We start from the raw sequence: 24,870 nt of genomic DNA on the forward strand, positions 1-24,870 counted from the left end.
AAAAGAGACTCATTCAAACTTTGCGGCCTCCTTTAAAGCCTTCTTGTTCCCGCCCTCCCCGGGTGGGACTGCTGTGGGGAAATGCATATTCCCAGACCCTTCCCGCGCATGGGATTTTCCCCCTGCTGGTGAAGATGGCCTGGCGCCCTTTTTGGGGCTGGCCTCTCTGCTGGCGTGCGCCGTTTCATCAGCTGGTTCGTGTGTGCTGGAAAGTGGGTCACCACAGGCCTTCCTTTATTTCCCCATAATCTCCTACTTGCCAACTCTGTCCAGGCTGATTTTTTTTCCCCCATTCTAGTTTTACAAGTCAGCAACAGGATTATTTCTGACAAAACTGATTTTTTTTTTTGATTGGTTACCCCTTTCCAGTCGTAATTGCTATTAGAGTCAATATGGGGCAATACCAACTTTATTCTGGCTACTTGAGAGGATCTACCATTCAAGAGCAATTACAACAGAATAACTCTGAACGGAATGGAACTTCTAACTTCTAGTTAGAAATTTAACCTGAGGGATTAGGCAAGGGAATGATTTCAAACGGACTTATTTTGATATTAAACATGGGCATCATGTAGAATTTTAGTATTTTTATGGTGTTAATTAATAAGTTACAGATAGCAGTTAACTAGCTAGTTTTAAATGGTTAGAGGCCAAAAACAGCCCTTTGGTAAAGGGTTAAATGTACAACATTAACCAGGTTCTGCTGATGCATGGAATAGTTGCTTAAAGGTCAACATTAACATTGCTCCTGTAGTGAATATTGTCAGTATGAGAATTCACGTAACAGTCCCTCAGGACAGAAGATAACTTGCTTTTGCTTGAATGTTGTTGGTTCAAAAGTAACTAATGAAGCCAATGTGAGAAGTGTGGATTTTTCCACCAATAGAGCAGGAGAGCAGTTAGAGAAGACGGTGCATCCTTCTACCACTTAAACATGGGTTGTGTGTGCCCTTGATACATAGTCCTGAAATTCTCCATACCACTCCAGAGACTCGTTCTCTACTTTTAGCAGTATGGATGAGGAGCTTCCAAGGAGGCAATGGGAATGCAGCCTGTGGGACATTCATGCATCTTTACCTCAATATATTAAATTGACAAACTGACAGATCTTGGGGTGCAAGTTCCCTGAAAGTGACTACGCAACTTAATATAGTGATAAAGACGGCATGCTTGCATTCATAGTTTGCACCAAGAGATAGGAAGTCATGGTACAGCTGTATACATACAACTCATGTTCAAGTGGTAGAATGATGCACCGTCTCTCTATCTACTCTCTTGCTCTCTTGGTGGAAAAATCCACACTTCTCACATTGGCTTCATTCAATTCAGCCACATTTAGAGTACTGTAGGTAGTTCTGATTCCTGTGTTCAAGGATATGGGGGGAGGGGGCTTTAGAGAGCGCGCAGAAGAAATTCACCAGGACATTGCCTGAATTGGAGGGCATTAGGTAGGTGAGTTCAGACAACAGTTTCCCTGGAGCAACAGAAGCTGACGGGGGAAGCTAATACAAGTACATAAAATTATAAGCGGTGCAGATGGACAAAATTGTTAGATTTTCACCCCACAGGGTGGGCACAGGTTTAAGTGAGAGTGAGCAATATTTAAAAGAGATTTTCAAGACAATTTTTTTAAATGACCAAAGTAATACATGCTTGGAATGCACTGCCAGGGCATGTAGCAGAAGCTGACACAGTAGCAATGTTGAAGAGACATTTAGAAAGACACATGAACTGATAGTAGATGGGTACAGGGCAAGTGCAGACAGATGAAGACTGGTTTCATTTGGCATTATGGTTGACTGAGGTATGGCAGGCCACAGCCCCGGTTCCTGTGCTGTACTTTACCAATGTTCTATGTACTGTGTAAAATTTTGGATTCCTAACCTTAAGAAAATGATGTTTTCCATGAAGGGTATATAGCAAAGGTTCAGTAGATTGGTTTTAGAGAGGAAAATAACTTTGTCTAAGCCTGTATTGTCTAGTATCACAATCTATGGAGTCCCTTTCAAGGACTCCTGATCTCATGTTCCAGATATTCTGATTTCTTTGTTCAAACACAAAAAGAACAAGTTTGTTCTCTTTTACACATTCATTGTTTGTCTGTCTTGTTGTGTGGTTTTTCATTGATTATACTGTATTCCGTTGTATTTACTGTGAATGTCTGCAAGAAAATGAATCTCAGTAGTATACAGTGACACATAAATACTTGTATAATAAATTTACTTTGAACTTTAAAAATGATAGGAGATCTTCTTGACACTAATCAAAAAATTTATAAGGCTTAGCAGGCTGGATTCAGTGACAATGCTTCCTTGCCTGGGGTGCCCAAAACCATGGGTTACACTCTCCAAAAAAGTGGCTGACCATACAGGACTGAGTTCAGAAGTAATTTTGTCTATCCAAGGCCACTGACAAAGCTCAGCTGTTGAGTACGTTAAAGAAAAGATAGGTAGATTTCCATATATTACAGCTGTGAAGATTCCTGCTGCATCCAGTGACCCTGTGATCTCTGTCTCAGAGGCCAATATTAGGCTGATCTAAAAGAGGGCGAACCCTCACAAGGTGGAAGGTCCCGATGGAGTACCTGGTAAGGCTTTGAAAATTTGTGCCAACCAACTGGCGGGAGTATTCAAGGACATTTTCAACCTCTCACTGTTACATGCAGAAGTTCCCACTTGCTTCAAAAAGACAACAATTATACCAGTGCCCAAGAAGAATAATGTGTGCTGCCTTAATAACTAACGCCCGGTAGCACTAACATCTACAGTGATGAAATGCTGTGAGAAACTGGTCATGACTAGACTGAATTCCTGCCTTAGCAAGGACCTGCAATTTGACTATCGCCACAATAGGTCAATGGCAGATGCAATCTCAATAGCTCTTCACACGGCCTTAAGACCACCTGGACAATGCAAACACTTATGTCAGGATGCTGTTCATTGACGATAGCTCAGCATTTAACACCATCATTCCCACAATCCTAATTGAGAAGTTACAGAACCTCGGCCTCTGTACCTCCGTCTGCAACTGGATCCTTGATCCTGTGTATAAGATGATGAGAGTCATTGATCGTGTGGATAGTCAGAGGCTTTTTCCCAGGCTGAAATGGTTGCCACAAGCGGACACAGTTTTAAGGTGCTGGGGAGTAGGTACAGAGGAGAGGTTAGGGGTAAGTTCTTTACTCAGAGAGTGGTGAGTGCGTGGAATGGGCTGCCGGCAACGGTGGTGGAGGCGGATACGATAGGATCTTTGAAGAGACTTTTGAATAGGTACATGGAGCTTAGAAGAATAGAGGGCTATAGGTAAGCCTAGTAATTTCTAAGGTAGGGACATGTTCGGCACAACCTCGTCGGCCAAAGGGCCTCTATTGTTCTGTAGGTTTTCTATATGTTTCTATGTTTTCTAACCGGAAGACCACAATCTGTGCAGATTGGTGATAACATATCCTCCTCATTGACGATCAACACTGGTGCACCTCAAGGGTGTGTGCTTAGCCCACTGCTCTACTCTCTCTATACCCATGACTATGTGGCTAGGCTCAAATAACATCTATAAATTTGCTGATGATACAACCATTGTTGGTAGAATCTCAGATTGTGACAAGAGGGCGTACAGGAGCAAGCTATGCCAACTAGTGGAGTGGTGTCACAGCAACAACCTTGCACTCAACGGCAGTAAGACAAAAGAGCTGATTGTGGACTTCAGAAGGGGTAAGACGAAGGAACACACACCAATCCTCAGAGGGATCAGAAGTGGAGCGAGTAAGCAGCTTCAAGATTCTGGGTGTCAAGGTCTCTGAGGACCCTAACCTGGTCCCAACATATCAATGTAGTTATAAAGAAGGCAAGACAGCGACTATACTTCGTCAGGAGTTTGAAAAGGTCTGGTACATCAACAAAGATGCTCAAAACCTTCTAGAGATGTATCATGGACAGCATTCTGACAGATTGCATCCTGACAAAGGGTCTTGACCTGAAACGTTGACTGTACTTCTTCCTATAGATGCTGCCTGGCCTGCTGTGTTCCACCAGCATTTTGTGTGTGTAGATTGCATCACTGTCTGGTTTGGGGGGCTGTATTGCACAGGACCAAAAGAAGCTGCAGAGGGTTGTAAATTTAGTTGGCTCCATCTTGGGCACTGGCTTACAAAGTACCCAGGACATCTTCAAGGAGCGGTGTCTCAGAAAGGCAGCGTCCATTAAGGATCTCCAGCACCCAGGGCATGCCCTTTTCTCACTGGTAGGAGGTACAAAAGCCTGAAGGCACGCACTCAGCGATTCAGGAACAGCTTCTTCCCCTCTGCCATTCGATTTTTAAGTGGACAGTGAACCCGTGAACACTATCTCACTATTTTTAATACGTATTATTTTTACACAATTTTTAATCTATTCAATATACATATACTGTAATTTATTTTTCTTCTTCTATATTATTTATTGCATTAAACTGCTGCTGCTAAGTTAACAAATTTCACAACATCAGTGATTCTGATTTTTACAAAATTAATGAAGAAAATGCAGAAGCAGTCTGTCCTGGAGCTGGAGTACTGTCAATGTGTGTGAGTGGGAGGGGGAAAGGGGGCTTGTTTTGCTGCTGCTGCTTGTGTTGTTCTGCTGAACATTATGGGCATGCTATGTTAGCAATTGGCAATGGACGTGTGATGACACTTGAGGACTGCCCCCAACTTAGATTGTGTTTATTGTTAACAAAAATGATGCATTTCACTGTATGTTTCAACGTACATGTGATAAATAAATATAAATCTGAATAAGAGATTCTGCAATTAAAGGTTAAAGATTTGCCATGATCTTACAGGAGACTCGAGAGGCCAAATGCCCTACAGCTGCTATTTCTTTTCCCAAGACACACTTCCATCAGGTTTCTTAAATGCAGCTCCATTTTCACTCTTAAATGGCACAACTGAGAGCCAATTAAAACAGTGAAAGCCAGAATTCAGCAGATTTAAATGAAAATGGTTAATATACCTTTCAGTTAAAAATGAAATTCTGGAGGAAGAAAAGTGACTTAGCCAAGTAAATTTTGATTTTTCAGCTTCGACACAAACTTATGAAGTAACACAATTAGCTAATCCAGGGTATTAAAGCAAATGTGTGTCAGGTAAGTTGACCTCAAGTGGAAATCAATGGGTACCACTTTAGAACAACTGTTTTAATAATGGGGTGGAAGAAGCAGTGCCATAAAAGTCAAATGAATCATGAACTTCACTATTCATTTAAACCTTATTCTAAGAATCTTTGAGCTTGGCTGGTGAGTCAAATGTAATAACTCATACTGTGAAAGAGCCTGCTGAAACTAATCAAACTAAATCACTTAACACATTAGAATGAAATCCAATAAGGAAAATACATTAAGTTGAAATTAAAAGTAATAATATCTACTAATACCTTGAACAGAACTGTATGTTTCAATATACATGTAACAAATAAAGCTAATCCCTTTAATCTCCTCCAAATGCATCTCCAAAAATGAAAACACTCATTGACTCAACACTAAAATTTGACACATAGCATTATTTGTGAAGAGTGTGATGCTGATAAAACTATCGTGCTGGGAATCTGGCACACGATCTTGTTCTTCCTGCTAATACACACTGCCAAGCTGGGAAGCAGGTGCAAATCCAGCAACATGGAAAGTCATTGCTGCTGAAACTAATCAAACTAAATCACTTAACATACTAGAATGCTAGAATCGGTTTATGATACTGCCTGACCAGCTGAGTTCCTCTAGCATTTTGTACTGCTTGAATGTGGAAAGTCTGCTGTAAAACAGACATTGGGTCAAGGTGATCAGTGTAGCTATGGCAAAATAAAGTAGTAAGATTAGCTTTATCATATGTACATTGAAACATCCAAAGAAATGTGTTATTTGGGTTAAGGATGTGCTGGGAGCAGCCCACAAGTGCCTCCATCCTTCCAGCACCAACATAGCATACCCACAAATTACTAATCGGAATAAGTCTTTGGAATATGGGAGGAAATTGGAGCACCCTCACAGACAGCGGCAGAAATCAAACCCAGGTCTTACAGCTGGCGCTGTAAAATATTATACTCACCATGTCGCTACCAAGCTGCTGACAATCAAGCACATATTAACACCAAACCTACAGTAATCCAATTTTATTCTTCTCATATCTTCAATCTCCAAATTCTACCACACAAATTTACACTTAGGACAATACAAGTGGTCAATTAAGCCATCAACTTGGAAAAAAGTGTGTGCAGAATATGCCTGGGGGCTGGTTACACTTTTCATGCATATTCTACAGCCCCTCTTGCTAGATATGCAACCTGCTAGATATCATAGTCATACTTTATTGATCCCGAGGGAAATTGGTTTTCATTACAGTTGCACCAACCAAGAATACAGTATAAATAAAGCAATATAAAACCATAAATAATTAAATAGTAATATGTAAATTATGCCAGGAAATAAGTCCAGGACCAGCCTACTGGCTCAGGGTGTCTGACCCTCCAACGGAGGAGTTGTAAAGTTTGATGGCCACAGGCAGGAATGACTTCCTATGACGCTCTGTGTTGCATCTCGGTGGAATGAGTCTCTGGCTGAATGTACTCCTGTGCCCAACCAGTACATTATGTAGTGAATGGGAGACATTGTCCAAGATGGCATGCAACTTGGACAGCATCCTCTTTTCAGACACCACTGTCAGAGAGAAGCTGGTACCTCTGGTTTCTTTGTTTGTCTGGCTTAGAAATTCTGACCAAGAAAAAACTTGCTGACGGAGAAGTCCCTGACCTAAACGTAGCAGTATTGGAAAAACCTAATACTATTATTCTTACTGACACTAACTTAGATTTTTCTCCGTACTCAACATTCCACTGAAGTGGGTACAAAGCACTGAATTTTGCATCCATGGGCAGATCCAGAGATTATTAAGTTAAACAGGTGTTCAAGTCTATGGAACGAGACACAGATAACAACCCCTCAGTGATTCAAATACATTTAGTTTCTGAATATGCTTAGATATAGAATGTTGCTGGGCTAATACATTTAAAACTGTCACTTCCCACCCCAACATCTAACACAAGCACAAGGCCAGCTTCTATCCTGCTGCTCTAAGACCCCCAGTACAATAAGATGAACTCTCAACCCGAACATTAACCTTGTTATGGGCTTGCACCTTGCGTTATGCCTGCACTGTACTTTCTCTGTAACTGTAACACTTTTTTGCATTACTATTTTCCTTTGTACTACAACTATGCACTGATGTAGTGAAATGATCTGTGTAGATAGCATGTAAAACAAAGATTTTCACCATACCCCAGTACGTGTGATAATACTAAACCAATTTACTTCACTAATTTACCAATCAAATGGCTTCAGCTATCTATTATCTGTTGCTTCTCAATTCCTACACTATGACATATTCATCTTCGGGTCACACAGAAACATAGAAAATAGGTGCAGGAGTAGGCCATTTGGCCCTTCAAGCCTGCACCGCCATTCAGTACGATCATGGCTGATCATCCAGCTCAGAACCCTATACCTGTCTTCTCTCCATACCCCCTGATCCCTTTAGCCACAAGGGCCATATCTAACTCCCTCTTAAATATAGCCAATGAACTGGCCTCAACTGTTTCCTGGAGCAGAGAAGTCCACAGATTCACCACTCTCTGTGTGAAGTAGAATTTCCTCATCTCAGTCCTAAGAGGCTTCCCCTTTATCCTCAAACTGTGACCCCTCATTCTGGACTTCCCCAACATCGGGAACAATTTTCCTGCATCTAGCCTGTCCAATCCCTTTAGAATTTTATATGTTTCAATCAGATCCCCCCTCAATCTTCTAAATTCCAGAGAGTATAAGCCTAGTCGATCCAGTCTTTCATCATATGAAAGTCCTGCCATCCCAGGAATCAATCTGGTGAACCTTCTTTGTACTCCCTCTATGGCAAAGATGTCTTTCCTCAGATTAGGGGACCAAAACTGCACACAATACTCCAGGTGTGGTCTCACCAAGGCCTTGTACAACTGCAGTAGTACCTCCCTGCTCCTGTACTCGAATCCTCTTGCTATGAATGCCAGCATACCATTCGCCTTTTTCACCGTCTGCTGTACCTGCATGCCCACTTTCAATGACTGGTGTATAATGACACCCAGGTCTCGTTGCACCTCCCCTTTTCCGAATCGGCCACCATTCAGATAATAATCTGTTTTCCTGTTCTTGCCACCAAAGTGGATAACCTCACATTTATCCACATTAAATTGCATCTGCCATGAATTTGCCCACTCACCTAACCTATCCAAGTCACCCTGCATCCTCTTAGCATCCTCCTCACAGCTAACACTGCCGCCCAGCTTCGTGTCATCCGCAAACTTGGAAATGCTGCATTTAATTCCCTCATCTAAGTCATTAATATATATTGTAAACAACTGGGGTCCCAGCACTGAGCCTTGTGGTACCCCACTAGTCACTCCCTGCCATTCTGAAAAGGTCCCGTTTATTCCCACTCTTTGCTTCCTGTCTGCCAACCAATTCTCTATTCACATCAGTACCATACCCCCAATACCGTGTGCTTTAAGTTTGCACACTAATCTCCTGTGTGGGACCTTGTTAAAAGCTTTTTGAAAATCCAAATACACCACATCCACTGGTTCTCCCCTATCCACTCTACTAGTTACATCCTCAAAAAATTCTGAGATTCGTCAGACATGATTTTCCTTTCACAAATCCATGCTGACTTTGTCCAATGATTTCACCGCTTTCCAAATGTGCTGTTATCACATCTTTGATAACTGACTCTAGCAGTTTCCCCACCACCAATGTCAGGCTTACCAGTCTATAATTCCCTGGTTTCTCTCTCCCTCCTTTTTTAAAAAGCAGGGTTACATTAGCCACCCTCCAATCCTCAGGAACTAATCCAGAATCTAAAGAGTTTTGAAAAATTATCACTAATGTGTCCACTATTTCTTGGGCTACTTCCTTAAGCACTCTGGGATGCAGACCATCTGGCCCTGGGGATTTATCTGCCTTCAATCCCTTCAATTTACCTAACACCACTTCCCTACTAACATATATTTCCCTCAGTTCCTCCACCTCACTAGACCCTCGGTCCCCTACTATTTCTGGAAGATTATTTATGTCCTCCTTAGTGAAGACAGAACCAAAGTAGTTATTCAATTGGTCTGCCATGTCCTTGTTCCCCATGATCAATTTACCTGTTTCTGACTGTAAGGGACCTACATTTGTCTTAACCAATCTTTTTCTTTTCACATATCTATAAAAGCTTTTACAGTCAGTTTTTAAGTTCCCTGCCGGTTTTCCCTCATAATCTTTTTCCCCTTTCCTAATTGAGCCCTTTGTCCTCCTCTGCTGGACTCTGAATTTCTCCCAGTCCTCAGGTGTGCCACTTTTTCTGGCTAATTTGTTTGTTTCTTCTTTGGAATTGATACTATCCCTAATTTCCCTTGTCAGCCACGGGTGCACTACCTTCCCTGGTTTATTCTTTTGCCAAACTGGGATGAACAATTGTTGTAGTTCATCCATGCGGTCTTTAAATGCTTGCCATTGCATATCCACAGTCAAACATTTAAGTATCATTTGCCAGTCTATCTTAGCTAATTCACGTCTCATACCTTCAAAGTTACCCTTCTTTAAGTTCAGAACCTTTGTTTCTGAATTAACTGTGTCATTCTCCATCTTAATGAAGAATTCCACCATATTATGGTCACTCTTACCCAAGGAACCTCGCACGACAAGATTGCTAACTAACCCTTCCTCATTGCTCAATACCCAGTCCAGAATGGCCTGTTCTCGAGTTGGTTCCTCGACATGTTGGTTCAAAAAACCATCCCGCATACATTCCAAGAAATCCTCTTCCTCAGCACCCTTACCAATTTGGTTCACCCAATCTATATGTAGACTGAAGTCACCCATTATAACTGCTGGTCCTTTATTGCACGCATTTCTAATTTCCTGTTTAATGCCATCCCCAACCTCACTACTACTGTTAGGTGGCCTGTACACAACTCCCACCAGCATTTTCTGCCCCTTAGTGTTATGCAGCTCTACCTATATCGATTCCACATCCTCCCGGCTAATATCCTTCCTTTCTATTGCGTTAATCTCCTCTCTAACCAGCAATGCCACCCCACCTCCTTTTCTTTCATGTCTATCCCTCCTGAATATTGAATATCCCTGAATGTTGAGCTCCCATCCTTGGTCACCCTGGAGCCATGTCGCTGTGATCCCAACCATATCATATTCATTAATAACTATCTGCACATTCAATTCATCCACCTTGTTACGAATGCTCCTCGCATTGACACACAAAGCCTTCAGGCTTGCTTTTCCAACACTCTTAGGGTCTTAATACAGAAGTGTACTTGGAAAGGAATTTGCATAAGTAGCAATAAAATGAGGCATTTATATCAAAGCGCCATTCAAAATGATGAAATGATTACAATCTGGTTTTCAACCTGGTCTTTAAAAAGTCAAGAAAACATAGCAGCATCTACACTTACAAAGGAGATTGAGGCACGCAAGGCTCCCTGCCCCATTCTGAAATCTTCCTACAACAGCGTCACAGAGTGCCCTGACTGGCTGCATCATTGTGGTACAGAAGTTGCAAGGCATCACTGGGGTCTCCCTTCCCCCTATTTAAGACATTTACCAGGAATGTTGTAGAAGGGCATGAAGCATTGTTGAGGAACCCTACTACAAATCCCACAAATTTTTTGATCCACTGTCAGGAAGGAGGTACAGAAGCACGGACTAAGACTGCCAGACTGGGTAACACTTCTTCTCTCAGGCCGCGAGACTAATGAATACCCAGTCATCATTGAGATCTCGTCACTAGGACAATGAGCTGTTTACTTGTGCTGCACACTACATGCATTTTGACTTGCATTTTACAAATAAGTTGACTTACATTAACTTATTTATGGTAATATTTTGTTTAATGTGCTGTGTTAAATCTATATTTTGTAGGTGCACCATGGTCTGGAGGAACATGGTTTCATTTGGTTGTATACGTACAGTCAAATGACAACAAATTTAAATGTGAAAATACATTAAGCCTAGTTTAACAGTATCAATACAAGTGATAACATACTTGTGGAAATCTAATTAAAATTTTGAGGTTACCGGACTCTGCAGAATCATGGAAACCCTCTTCCGCTGTTCCATCATGTTGAAATCCTGTCGCAAATCAGGTGGCATATTCCGCTCTCTGAGGTAGTCAGGATTGTTTTCATCAACTCGGTCGAAGTATTTCTCCTTGTGTGGAGCAGTAGATGGGGGTGGGGAAGTAACCACCCCTACACCAGAGTCACCATTCATGGCAAGGTATTCTAGGCTCCTGCAAGGAAGACATTGAAATGTCACTCCATTACAAATAATTAATAAAGTACAGTCAATGTGAACCAAATACTCAACTTTATCACATTTTATGTTTAATGTTTATAATATTGTGAAGAACACCAATCCATTTGCAAGGTTTGCCTTTAAACAAGTACTTATATTTTCATCTTCCACTGTTTTAATCTCAAATGAATTTATAAAGCAACACTAAATTGTTCAAATGAAAATGTTTATAAAGACATTTTTAAAAAATGAAAAGTTATATACAGATATCTACTTAAAACTGGCAAGTCCAAATCAAATCAATAAATGGTTGCTGCTTTACACTTTAGTACATTTTAAAAAACCTACAAATTAGTTATTACGAAAACATTGGTACACTCTTCAACGGAAATTGACAGAACTTTGCAGAGATGGTGGTTCCATTAGATGGGTGTCCCTGGGACTATTACTTTGAGGAGTGACCGGAAGAATAATCCAGCTATGTCAAAGACTTGATCATCAAATGAGTGCAATGGACAAATGACTAAGATCTCATACAGGAAGTTAACTTATTTAGACTTGGAGGTACAAAGCAACAGGCTCTTTGGCCAAACGAGTTCATGCTACACCAATGTGACCAATTAATCGACAAACATGTAGGTCTTCGGAATGTGGGCAGAAACCAGAGCACCCAGAAGAAACTCACATGGTCAGAGGAAGAACACGTATGCTCCTTACAAACTGCGGTAGATCTAAACTCAGGTTGCTGGTGCTTTGAAACAATAGTTTACCAAATTTCAAACTAAAGATTTAAATTTTTTAACAATATCAATCATATTCAAATTATTTTAAAGCATGAACATCATCTTCCCTTTCCTTTCATTGTTGAACCTTTTCTTAATGCAGAGTTTCAAGTCAGTGACCATCATGGAATGCTGAAGTACTGGCTCACTTGCACACTAATTACAGTAATTCCCCACTGTCACTTTAACAACCTTTAGTGCCAGCTATCTTCATGAATATTCAGAAAACACTTTCTAGTAGACTCAAAAGCCAAAATTAGTATTTTGGAAGCATTCAGCATACTAATACTAGAGGTCTGCTATTAATAGATCATGCAATGAAAATGAGAAAAATAAGTTGTCTTATAGCTAGTTCGGTTCATTTCACTGATTCCTTGTAGACAGAAGGTACAACACCCAAACCCACAGTGCTTATAATAGAGATAAATTTGCATTTGCACTATATTTCTGGCTTCCGTTATTGGTCAAATTATGATAAAAATCTCTTAACATTTAAATCTGAATTGCAGTGTTTGTCATGTTAAAGCAATAGTTTATAGATATCATTTTGAAATGAAAGTTGTAACACTAAGATTTCTGTTACCATTATCTTATAGCAATTTGAAATTCCTAAACTTGTTCTAGTGCCATGCATCTACTACTGACTTTCCTTTGACAAACTATTCTATCCAATTTCAGCCTGCAGGTCCCTAGGGAACTTAAGATATCAGAAATAAATTTCAAACTAAATCTGCTGTTTATGTTGGGGCTGCATTGCTTGAGAAAGACCTGTATCTCAGAAATAAGCAAGTTAATATATTAAACTCTTTGGAGGTGAAAAGGTCATCAGGAAAAGAGGGGACACAAGAACAGGAATGACAGAGCACAGTATGGGAGCTGAAAAAAGTAGTCTTGAATCAGGTAAATCGGAAGCACCAGGCAAGGAAGAAAAGTGCAAACACAAGGAATTCCAGATGCTGGAAATTCAAGCAACACACATCAAAGTTGCTGGTGAACGCAGCAGGCCAGGCAGGATCTCTAGGAATAGGTACAGTCAACGTTTCGGGCCGAGACCCTTCGTCAGGACTAACTGAAGGAAGAGCTAGGGCAACTTTGATGTGTGTTGAAGGAAGAAAGGTGAGATTAAGGGCTATGCCCAACTTTGCATCAAGCCTTAACATGAGAATGTTGTCAAAACCTCAGTCGGTATCTTTACAATCACAAAATAAGAATGCAAGAACAAAAAAAAAGTAAACCATTTGCCCCTCAAGCCTGCGCTGCGATTCAACAATTACTAATGACCTGCCTAAACGGTATTTTTCTGTCCTATACCCCATTCTTTTAATTTTCAAAAAAATATTGATCTACCCACCAGACATTCTCACTTCTCTACAACCTCCACACCCTACCCATCAGATACATTAAAGCGAGAAAGCACATTCCGCCAAGCTCCAGGACAGCTTCTATCCCGTTGTTACAAGGTTATTAAATGGCAATGGTATGACAAAATGGATTATTGACTTCACAAACCACCTTGTCAAGGCCTTCCACTTTATTGTCAGCCTGCGCTGCACTTTTCTCTGTAACTGTAACATTTTATTCTGCATTCTGTTACTGTTTCCCCTTGCACTACCTCAGTGCACTGACATGACAAAATGGTTCATATGGATGGCATACAAATCCTAGCTTTTCACTGTAGCTCAGTACATGTGACAATAATAAACCAATTTACTAATCCATGCTTTGGATGCAATCAATGACCAATTCTCCCCAGCATTTCAGTTTATAAAATCGAAGATTCACCGTCTCTGAAGAACTTTCTCCTCTATTTCAGTCGGAAAGGTTAGTAGAGTAATCCTTCCCGCTTCCACCCCATTGAAATATCGGGCATTACTAGTGAGTTCCGTGAGGTTCCTTTACACTCTAGAGAAAATAGCTTACTGATTTTTCTCACTTGACTGACCCACTATCCCAAGAATTTTGGCAAATGTCCCCCTTTGGTAAACATATTCTTTTATACACAAGCAGACCAAAACTGTGTACAATTCTTCAGGTGCTTATAAAAACTATTCACCTCCTCCTCCCTCCCCCCCTGGGAAATTTTCATGTTTCGTTTTACAACATTGAATCACAGTGATTTAATTTGGCTCCCCCCCCCCCCCCCACAGTGATCAACAGAAAAAGACTCTTTCATGTGAAAGTGAAAACAGTTCTCTTCAAAGTGATCCTAATTAATCACAAATAAAACACAAAATAATTGATTGCATTGGCATTCACCCACTTGAATATGACACATCAAATCATCACTGGTGCAGTCAATTGGTTTTAGAAGTCACATAATTAGTTAAATGGAGATCACGTTTGTGCAGTCAAGGTGTTTCAATTGATTGTAGTAAAAATAAACCTGTAACTAGAAGGTCCAACTGCTGGTGAGTAGTATCCTGGCAAAAACTACGCCATGAAGACAAAAGAACATGCCAAGCAACTCTGCGAAAAGGTTATTGAAAAGCACAAGTCAAGAGATAGGAGCAAGAAAATTTCCAAGTCACTGAATATCCTAGAAAGCAAATGCAGCTTATTGAGAAGACATATGACCACTATTGAAAAAGGATTTCTGTAGGTGTAAAGAATTGTAAGGTGTAACTCTTGCTGCAATTACAGTGAATACAGTTAAGTCAGTCATCAAGAAATGGAAAGAATATGGCACAGTTATAAATGGCCTCAAGCAGGCCATCCTCAAAAACAGAGTAACTGTGCAAAAAGAGGACTAGTGAGGAAGGCCTTCAAGAGACCTATGACAGCTCTGAAGAAGTTACAAGTTTCAGTGGCCGAGATGGAAGAGACTGCGCATACAACAACTGTTCCCCAGATGCTTCACCAGCTACAGCTTTATGGGAGTGGCAAAGAGAAAGCCACTGTTGAAAAAAAACCTCACATGAAATCTCAGCTAGAGTTTACCAGAAGCCATGTGGGAGACTCTGAAGTCAGCTGGAAGAAGGTTCTATGGTCTGATGAAACCAAAATTGAGCTTTTTCGCATCAGACTAAATACTATGTCTGGCACAAGCCAAACATTGTACAGCAAAAGGACACCATCCCTACTGTGAAGCATTGTGGTGGCTGCATCATGCTGTGGGGGTCCTCCCTGGGCCTGCTGTAGTGAAGGCTTGTGAAGGTAGTGGGTAAAATGAATGCAGCAAAACACAGCAAAATCCTGGAGGAAAACCTGATGCTGTCTGCAAGAGAACTGCAACTTGGGAGATTTGTTTTTCAACAAGACAATAACCCCAAGCATAAAGCCAAAGCTACACAGGAATGGCTTAAAAACAAAGTGAACGTCCTGGAGTAGCCAAGTCAGAGTCCGGACCTCATTCCAATTGAGAATTTGTGGCTGGACTTGAAAAGGCTGTTCAATCAAGATTCTTATGCAATCTGACAGAGCTTGAGCAGTTTTGTAAAAAAGAATGGGGAAAAATTACAATGTCTAGATGGACAAAGCTGAGAGACCTTTCCACACAGACTCAGGGCTACAACTGCTACCAAAGGTGCATCGACTAAACACTTACTTGAAGGGGTTGAATAATTATGCAATCAATTACTTTGTGTTTAATAATTCTAATATATTTAGACCAATTTGTAGAATTTTGTTTTCACTTTGACATGAAGTCTTTTCTGTTGATCGGCCAAATTAAACCCACTGTGATTCATTGTTGTAAAACAATAAAACATGAAAGATTCCAAGGAGGTGAATACTTTTTATAGGCACTGTAATTGTAGTAAGGGTTACACCTTACAATTCTTTACACCTACAGAAATCCTCTTTCAATAGTGGTCATATGTCTTCTCAATAAGCTGCATTTGCTTTCTAAGGCTAAAAATCTTAAGCAACTCTATCAGATCCAAACAAGATGTATCCCAAATTATTGAGAAAAGTGAGGGAAGAAAAGGACTTGCCATAATCTCATCTCTCAAACACAGGGGACACGAAAATTGCAAATAGGACAAGATTATTCAAAATAGGTTGCAGCAACATTCCTGACAACCAGAAAACCAGAGGCCAGTAATAAAAATTCTTAGCAAATCGAGAAAAAATACAGAATATTTACTTTGATGGGCTTGAGTTCATGAAGGAGAGCCGGCATACATTTGTAAACAAAAATTGATAACCAGTTTTAATTCTTGAAGAAGCAACTGAATATTGTCCTAAGAAAATGCAGATTATATTATTTTGTTGAATTGAATTTTCATAATGCATTTGATAAAGCCTTTCCTGGAATGCTGGGTAGCAACACTGAGGTTCATCTTAAAATGCTGGGTAGCTACATTGTGGGTATGCTTTGTTGGCATCTGAATGTGTAGTGACACTTGCGGGCTGCCTCCAGCATAATTAAATTCAAATCCAACTTAATAAAACTATCATTGGCAGCTAGATTAATAAATTACCTGCACATACAAGCAGTAGAGAATCTTGACAAATGGTTGTCATTTCAACTGGAGTACAGTAGACAATGGTGTCCCAAGTGATCAGTTGAAATGCAAAATAAACTTTTAGAGTATCCAGATGACACTCACTCTGCCAGTGTGAGAGACAATGAGGAAAATAGCAAGGTAGTGCTATTTTAGGTAACGCGCTATATTCAACTCCCTAGAATATGGCAGAGTTCCATTGCTATGAATGGTTCATAACCTGAACTTTCGTAAGTCAGAAATGAGGCTATGAACAAAGTTTCCAGGCAGCATAAGATGCTGGCAGATCCATCCCACCAATATCCCCCAAGCTCATTTCTATATACAGGATATACAGGAGTCAAATAATCACAACCTGGGCAGGACTGTAGGCACTTCACTAAAAGAAAAATATTTACTTTACTTAATATACTTTATTGTCACCAAACAATTGGTACTAGAACATACAATCATCACAGCAATATTTGATTCTGTAAATAAAAGTATTTTTATTTTTTCCCCACAGATAAATAGAGAAGTAAATAATTTTAAAAGCCCTAACCTAACTGAACTAACTGGTTAAGTGATCACAAATGTTTTGAATTTTAAATTCAACATAAAGAATTGGTATGATAATCCATACATTAATACTATAAGAAAATATCAAACTACAGGACGAAGTTCGATGGTCACATAAGGATGAAATTCACAAAAAATGCTACGCATTGAGAAACAGCTGACTGCAAATATTCAACAGTGAACTCTTATAAATCAATCATAACAGATGAATTTCAACATCACATCAACTACAAAAAGGTAAATATGCAAAATTAGAGCAGAGATGAATCTTGCTAAATGTCTTCATACCAGAAACTTCTGTGAAAGGCTAGAGGGATTAGCAGGAGTCATCCTGTACGGCTTGTGCCGTACATGTGATAGATGACTAACAGGAAAAGACAGGTTGTTCCACCATTTACAAATTCCAAAAGTGACAACAATTTATATGATGAACTTCTCTGCAAAAGAGAAATATTACAAGCTAACTTACAGAGCAACCCATATTCCCTGCCTGATTACAAAGCCTGGTTAGTGGGTTCTGATGAAGCCTCATCAACCCAAAATGTTCTGAAATAACCTGAAGCATATCCCCAGCATTTCAGATTTCTAGCATCTGTAGATTTTCGTTTCCTTCTAAGATTATCGGAAGCCTATGAATCAACCGCTTCAACTCTTTTGAAGAGAACAGTTTGAATAAAGGGAGTACATAAAGGAAGAAAGAACTCACACTAATCTTATGCCAATATGCATATTTGCCTAAAAGGAGAACATTGTTTGCTTGGATAGAAAGGCGCAGAAGCAAAGATGAATAATGAAGAGGATGAACAAAAACAAATTCAGAGTATAGAATCTATTTAAAAGTTCACATCTTCAATTAAGCCTCAATTCACCCCCGCAAAAAAAAGTATTTTTATTTTTTCCCCACAGATAAATAGACAAGTATACAATTTTAAAAGCCCTAACCTAACTGAACTAACTGGTTAAGTGATCACAAATGTTTTGAAGACATTGTTTTATTAAAACATGTTTTGCTTAGGTGAGGTGAAATTAGAGAGAAGTGTTCCATGTCACTCTCTAAATTAAGTAACATTATTGTGTAAGAAAGAGAGAGAATGTCCCATTGTGTGTGGCAGTTTCAATCCCATTTGTGCATGGGTGTGGGAATGGGCAAGTGGAATGGTTAACAAGCTATATATTTACAAGGAGACTTTTTGGCTTATCAGATTTGCTTCTTTGACAGCTGCACAATCTAACCTACTTAAATAATTAAACAGAGCACATGAACCCACTTTTAAAATATCGGCCGTTCCAAATAAATAAGAATGATACTGCCCTCTATCCTCAACCATCATTTCTAATCATGTTTTTGGGAGGTAGGCACACATTTAAACACCTGAAATTCTTGAGCAGGTTTAAACAGAATAGTGACATTGTACACTAATTCCAATACAAACAGCAGTGGTATGCTCCTACATACAACTCAGAAGAACATTTTGCAAAATCTGGAAAATTTTCAGTTGCTTGTGCCATAGCTGATTTATTATCAATTATATTTGGACTTCCTGAAATAAAGTTCTGAGCAATGAATCTATGCTGAATCTAGTTTAAATTTCAATTTCACAATAGTAAAAGGCAAGTTCACTGCTTTTAAAAAAGACTGTAGCAACAAAAGCTAGTTCCGAAGAATCCCTCCAAAGGCCCATAAAAGTCCACATGCTATTTCTGAGATCACACACAGCTAAACTGTTAAAGCTATTCATACACAAACTGAAGACAGTCATCCATTGTTCAATTGTTTGAGGCAAATTTTGCAGTTATTCATCAGTAACAGGTTAATTTTAGCCATCAGAAGTTTGTGAATGGCAAAACAGAGCAAATATACTATTTATGATTAATACAAAACATTCATCGTTGTTACTGAAGGATAAGAAAGTTATTGATAACTTGTCAAGCAACCACACCAGAAGACATCTTGCACAAAAAGGACATAATTTCTTTTAAGACTATATGAGCAGAATTAGGCCATTCAGCTCTATAGACTCTACTCTACCATTCCACCATGGCTGATTTATTATCCCTCTCAACCCCAATCTGCTGCCTTCTCCCTGTAACCTTTAACACCTTTGTTAATCAAGCACCTACCAATCTCAGCTTTAAATATACACAATGACTTGGCTTCCTCAGCCGTCTGAGGAAATGAATTCCACAGATTAGCCGGGGGGGGGGGGGGCGTGGTTTAAAGAAATTCCTCATCTCTTTTCTAAGAGAACATCCTTTTATTCTGAGGCTGTACCCTCTGGTTCTCGAATCTCCTATTGGAAACCTCTCTTCCACTCAATTCTAGGCCTTTCAATCTGGACATCAGAGGCCTCTGCTTTACAGAACTGATTCTTTCACTATGCTCTAGAACTCAGGATGGTACATCACCAGACATTTAGTCTAGAAATTTGACTAATTTACCATGCTGCATCTCCAAACAAATTGAGTTGACAAATTATACAGACTTCAATTAGATCATGATTGCAAACCCTACTCATTTCTAAAGCAGTCAAAGAAAGCTCCAAATTTTTTCAAACTGCAATAGACTTGATGGGATAATCCAATTAACCAGTTATATGAAAATCACAGTGGAAGTTATGCCAATAATACCAAAGTGGTAAATCAATATTGCCATGGTAAAGTTTGGGTGAAGACATAAAACAAGTACAGAACTTTTGCTACTTAGGAAGCTGGGTGACATCAGATGGCAGGTGCGACATGGACATCAAAAGAAGAATAGGGATGGCAAAAGACACCTTTACAAGAATGAAGAATATACTGACCAACATTAAACTAAGCATGACAACCCGCCTCAGAGTACTGAAATGTTATGTTTATCCAGTTATGTTAGAATGCTGGACAATATCAAGTAACATGAGGAAACAAACTGAAGCAGCAGCGATGTGGTTTTTGAGGAGGATGCACAGAATATCATGGACGAAACAAATATCTAATAAGGATGTCATGAACAGAGCAAGCACAAAAAGAGAAGTAATATATGAGATCATGAAAAGGCAACGTAACTTCATTGGACATGTGATTAGAAAAGAGGAGTTAGAATGCATGGTAATTATGGGAAAGACTGAAGGGAAGAAAGAGGAAGACAAAGACAAAGACAAATGATGATGGCGACAGCAGCCAGCAAACTGGAAATGAATACCGATGAATTGACCCACATGACCCAAAACAGGAGTGTGTGGGCCATGGCAGTCAAAGCTCATACTGGGCATGGCACCTGATGATGATCATGAAAGTTTGGGTTGTGTGTATTGCTGTATGTAATGATCACTTCATGTTTCTAGTCATGATAACATTAAAGTTTCATTTAGTTTTACCCCACAATTCCATCAGCCCAACAGGCATGTTGCAATTATAAATTTCCTCATTTTGCAATAGTATTTTTGATTACTAGTTTAGCAGAAACTTTTCACCTCAAGAACTCTCTACAGCCCAATTCCATCAAAATTTAAAATTTTCTTTACTGGGCTCAACAATCAGTCTATTTTAAAATCATACCTCAAGTTTCTCTCTTAACAGCACTATCAAGGCTGGTATAATTGCACTGCTGCAAAGCTTTAGACACCCAAGCTCAGTCGTAATCTTGGCTGCTGTTTATGTGAACTTCAGCCTAAGTAGGTTTCTTTGCACATCCTAAAAGATGGTGATGGACTGCCAATCGCCATTAAAAGTCAGAAAAATTATCTGCCATGAATTTCCTCTACTGTAGGTAAAGCAAGAGAATCAAAGGGGAGTTTATGGACATATGAAAGAATAAGTTATGGGGAAAGTTGGGGGTCTGTGGAAATGGGACTGATGGAAATACTCAAAGCAAGTACAGGTTTCATAGGCCAAATGACTCCCTCAGATCCTATGAAAATATGAATATACTATATTATAAATTACAATTCAAGAGCTAGATTGTAGATCAATTTGAATCCTTAAACCTCCAAAGGAATGAATTTATGGAATCCTATAAAAGTATTAGTTTATCAATTATGTAAAATCAGTAAACCAAACTGAAAATTCTGCAATTTGTTGATTTTACACTGATTTGAAGGAGATAAGTGGACAGAGGAGTTCAAGGAAGAAATTACACAGCATAGTTCTAGGCATCTGAAGGAAAACAAAATACAAATAAAAAGCTGGAAAAAAAACATCCGTTGAGAGAAAATAAAATCAGACCAATATTTAAAAATGGATCCTTCTTCAGAATTGCAGATGGAAAGAGGCAGTTGGAAACAAATATTTCAATCAAATTAAAAGGAGGAAAGTGGCAACCAGCTTCTTGTACATCAAAAACAACAGCAGTTGGCTTAAAAATCCAAGAAATGGTTCTTATTTCTTTATATAAAATGCATTGATAAAACAATAACAAACAGAATTAAAAACGCAAACACGAGGAAATCTGCAGATGCTGGAATTTCAAGCAACACACACAACATGCTGGTGGAACGCAGCCGGCCAGGCAGCATCTATAGGAAGAAGTACAGTTGACATTTCGGGCCAAGACCCTTCATCAGGACTAACTGAAAGAAGAGATAGTAAGAGATTTGAAAGTGAGAGTGGGAGTGAGAGATCCGAAAGGATAGGAGAAGACAGGAGGGGGAGGGATGGAGCCAAGAGCTGGAAAGTTGATCGGCAGAAGGGATATGAGAGGATCATGGGACGGGAGGCCTAGGGAGAAAGAAAGGGGGGGGAGCTCAGAGGATGGGCAAAGAGTAATAGTGAGAGGGACAGAGGGAGAAAAAGGAGAGAGAGAAAAAAATTAATAACAATAAATAAATAAATAACCGATGGAGTATGAAGGGGAGGTGGGACATTAACAGAAGTTAGAGAAGTCAATGTTCATGCCATCAAGTTGGAGGCTACCCAGATGGAATACAAGGTGTTGTTCCCCCAACCTGAGTGTGGCTTCATCTTGACAGTAGAGGAGGCCGTGGATAGACATATCAGAAGAGGAATGGGATGTGGAATTAAAATGTGTGGCCACAGGGAGATCCTGCTTTCTCTGGCAGACAGAGCGTAAGTGTTCAGAGAAACGGTCTCCCAGCCTGCGTAGGGTCTCGCCAATATATAGGAGGCCGCATCGGGAGCACCGGACGCAGTATATCACCCCAGCTGCCTCACAGGTGAAGTGTCGCCTCACCTGAAAGGACTGTCTGGGGCCCTGAATGGTGGTCAGGGAGGAAGTGTAAGGGCATATGTAGCACTTGTTCCGCTTACAAGGATAAGTGCCAGGAGGGAGATCAGTGGGGAGGGATGAGGGGGACAAATGGACAAGGGAGTCACGTAGGGAGCAATCCCTGCGGAAAGCGGGGGAGGAAAAGATATGCTTAGTGGTGGGATCCCGTTGGAGGTGGCGGAAGTTACGGAGAATAATATGTTGGACCTGGAGGCTGGTGGGGTGGTAGGTGAGGACCAGGGGAACCCTATTCCTAGTGGGGTGATGGGAGGATGGAGTGAGAGCAGATGTGCGTGAAATGGGGGAGATGCGTTTGAGAGCAGAGTTGATGGTGGAGGAAGGGAAGCCCCTTTCTTTAAAAAAGGAGGACATCTCCTTCATCCTGGAATGAAAAGCCTCATCCTGAGAGCAGATGTGGTGGAGACGGAGGAATTGCAAGAAGGGGATGGCATTTTTGCAAGAGACAGGGTGAGAAGAGGAATAATCCAGATAGCTGTGGGAGTCAGTAGGCTTAAAGTAGACATCTGTAGATAAGCTGTCTCCAGAGATAGAGACAGAAAGATCTAGAAAGGGGAGGGAGGTGTCGGAAATGGACCAGGTAAACTTGAGGGCAGGGTGAAAGTTGGAGGCAAAGTTAATGAAGTCAACGAGCTCAGCATGCGTGCAGGAAGCAGCGCCAATGCAGTCATTGATGTAGCGAAGGAAAAGTGGGGGGCAGATACCAGAATAGGTTTGGAACATAAATCGTTCCACAAAGCCAACAAAAAGACAGGCATAGCTAGGACCCATACGGGTGCCCATAGCTACACCTTTAGTTTGGAGGAAGTGGGAGGAGCCAAAGGAGAAATTATTAAGAGTAAGGACTAATTCCGCTAGACGGAGCAGAGTGGTGGTGGGGGGGAACTGATTAGGTCTGGAATCCAAAAAGTAGCAGAGAGCTTTGAGACCTTCCTGATGGGAGATGGAAGTATATAGGGATTGGACATCCATGGTGAAAATAAAGCGGTGGGGGCCAGGGAACATAAAATCATCCAAAAGTTTAAGAGCGTGAGAAGTATCACAAACATAGGTAAGAAGGGATTGAACAAGGGGGAATAAAACCGTGTCCAGGTATGCAGAAACGAGTTCGGTGGGGCAGGAGCAAGCTGAGACAATAGGTCTGCCAGGACAGGCAGGTTTGTGGATCTTGGGTAGGAGGTAGAAACAGGAAGTGCGAGGTGTGGGAACTATAAGGTTGGTAGCAGTGGATGGGAGATCCCCTGAGCGGATAAAGTCGGTGATGGTGTGGGAGACAATGGCCTGGTGCTCCTTAGTGGGGTCACGTTCGAGAGGTAAGTAAGTGGAGGTATCCGCGAGTTGTCGCTGTGCCTCGGCAAGGTAGAGGTCAGTACGCCAGACTACAACAGCACCCCCCTTATCGGCGGGTTTAATAGTAAGGTTAGGATTAGTGCGGAGGGAGTGGAGACCAAAGCGTTTGGAAGGAGTAAGGTTGGAATGGGAACAAGGTGTGGTGAAGTCGAGACGGTTGATGTCCCGTCGGCAGTTAGCAATAAAGAGATCCAGAGTAGGCAGCAGACCAGAGCGGGGTGTCCACGAAGAGGAGGAGGGTTGAAGATGGGAGAAGGGGTCATCGGTGGGGGTGGAAGAGTCCTTGCTGAAGAAGTAGGCTCGGAGACGGCGGAAGAAGAGTTCCTCATCATGGCGAACACGGAACTCGCTGAGGTGTGGGCAAAGGGGGACAAAGGTGAGGCCCTTACTGAGGACAGAGTGTTCTGCCTCAGACAGTTGAAGGTTGGAGGGGATGGTAAAGACCTGGCACGGATGAGAGCTGGGATCAGAGGGGGGAGGGGGGAGGGAGGAGGTTGGGGGTGTCAGTGGAGAGGGGAGGGTTGGGGTGAGCGGAAGATGGAGACTCTGAGGGCCCAGGAGCTGACGGTGGGATCTGAGGGAGATGGGGTTGCAGAGTGGTGGTGGACGGGAGTCACAATAGCAGCACATAAAGACCCGGCCTGGAGTTCAAGGCTGGAGTCGCAGTTGGTGGTTACGCAATCTTTTCACCAGAGTTGACATGTCTAGTACCTGACATAATGCATTTGTGGTGAGAGGGGGTAATATCAAAGGAGATGCACGAGAAAAGTTAGTTTTATTTTTACAGAGAGTGGTGGGTACCTAGAATTTGCTGCCGGGTGGTAGCAGAGGCTGACACATTAGGTGCTTTTTACAGGTGTTTAGATAAGGCACATGAAAGAGGAAAAGTAAGAGATATGGGCATTGTGCAGGCACAAGGGATTTGTTTAGTTGGCCATTGGATTATTAATTTGTTTGGTTTAGCACAACATTGTGGGCCAAAAGGCCTGTTCCTGTGCTGTACTGTTCTATGTTCTATAATGCCCTGCTAACGTAGATTCAATGCTGGAGGAACTCAGCAAGCCAGGCAGCATCTATGGAAAAAAGTACAGTTGACGTTTTGGGCCACGCCGTTCAGCAGGACGCAAACATTTCCAGCCCAAAACATCGACTGTACTTTCCCCTGCCCCCAACAGAT

General features: G+C 41.0%; 1 protein-coding gene across 14 annotated transcripts in view; it reads right to left on the reverse strand.

Annotated features, from left to right (window-relative positions):
- Nucleotides 1–24,870, reverse strand: part of add1 (adducin 1 (alpha)) — a 159,818-nt gene that overhangs the window by 99,835 nt on the left and 35,113 nt on the right. For all 14 annotated transcript variants that reach the window (XM_063049543.1, XM_063049544.1, XM_063049541.1 and 11 more), the window contains exon 2: nucleotides 11,122–11,335. In XM_063049543.1, coding sequence (XP_062905613.1) covers nucleotides 11,122–11,316 — 195 coding nt within the window. In that variant the 5' untranslated portion in view covers nucleotides 11,317–11,335. The remainder of the gene's footprint in view (nucleotides 1–11,121; nucleotides 11,336–24,870) is intronic.

This window comes from Mobula hypostoma, chromosome 5, assembly GCF_963921235.1.
Source record: "Mobula hypostoma chromosome 5, sMobHyp1.1, whole genome shotgun sequence".
Classification (NCBI taxonomy): domain Eukaryota; kingdom Metazoa; phylum Chordata; class Chondrichthyes; order Myliobatiformes; family Myliobatidae; genus Mobula; species Mobula hypostoma.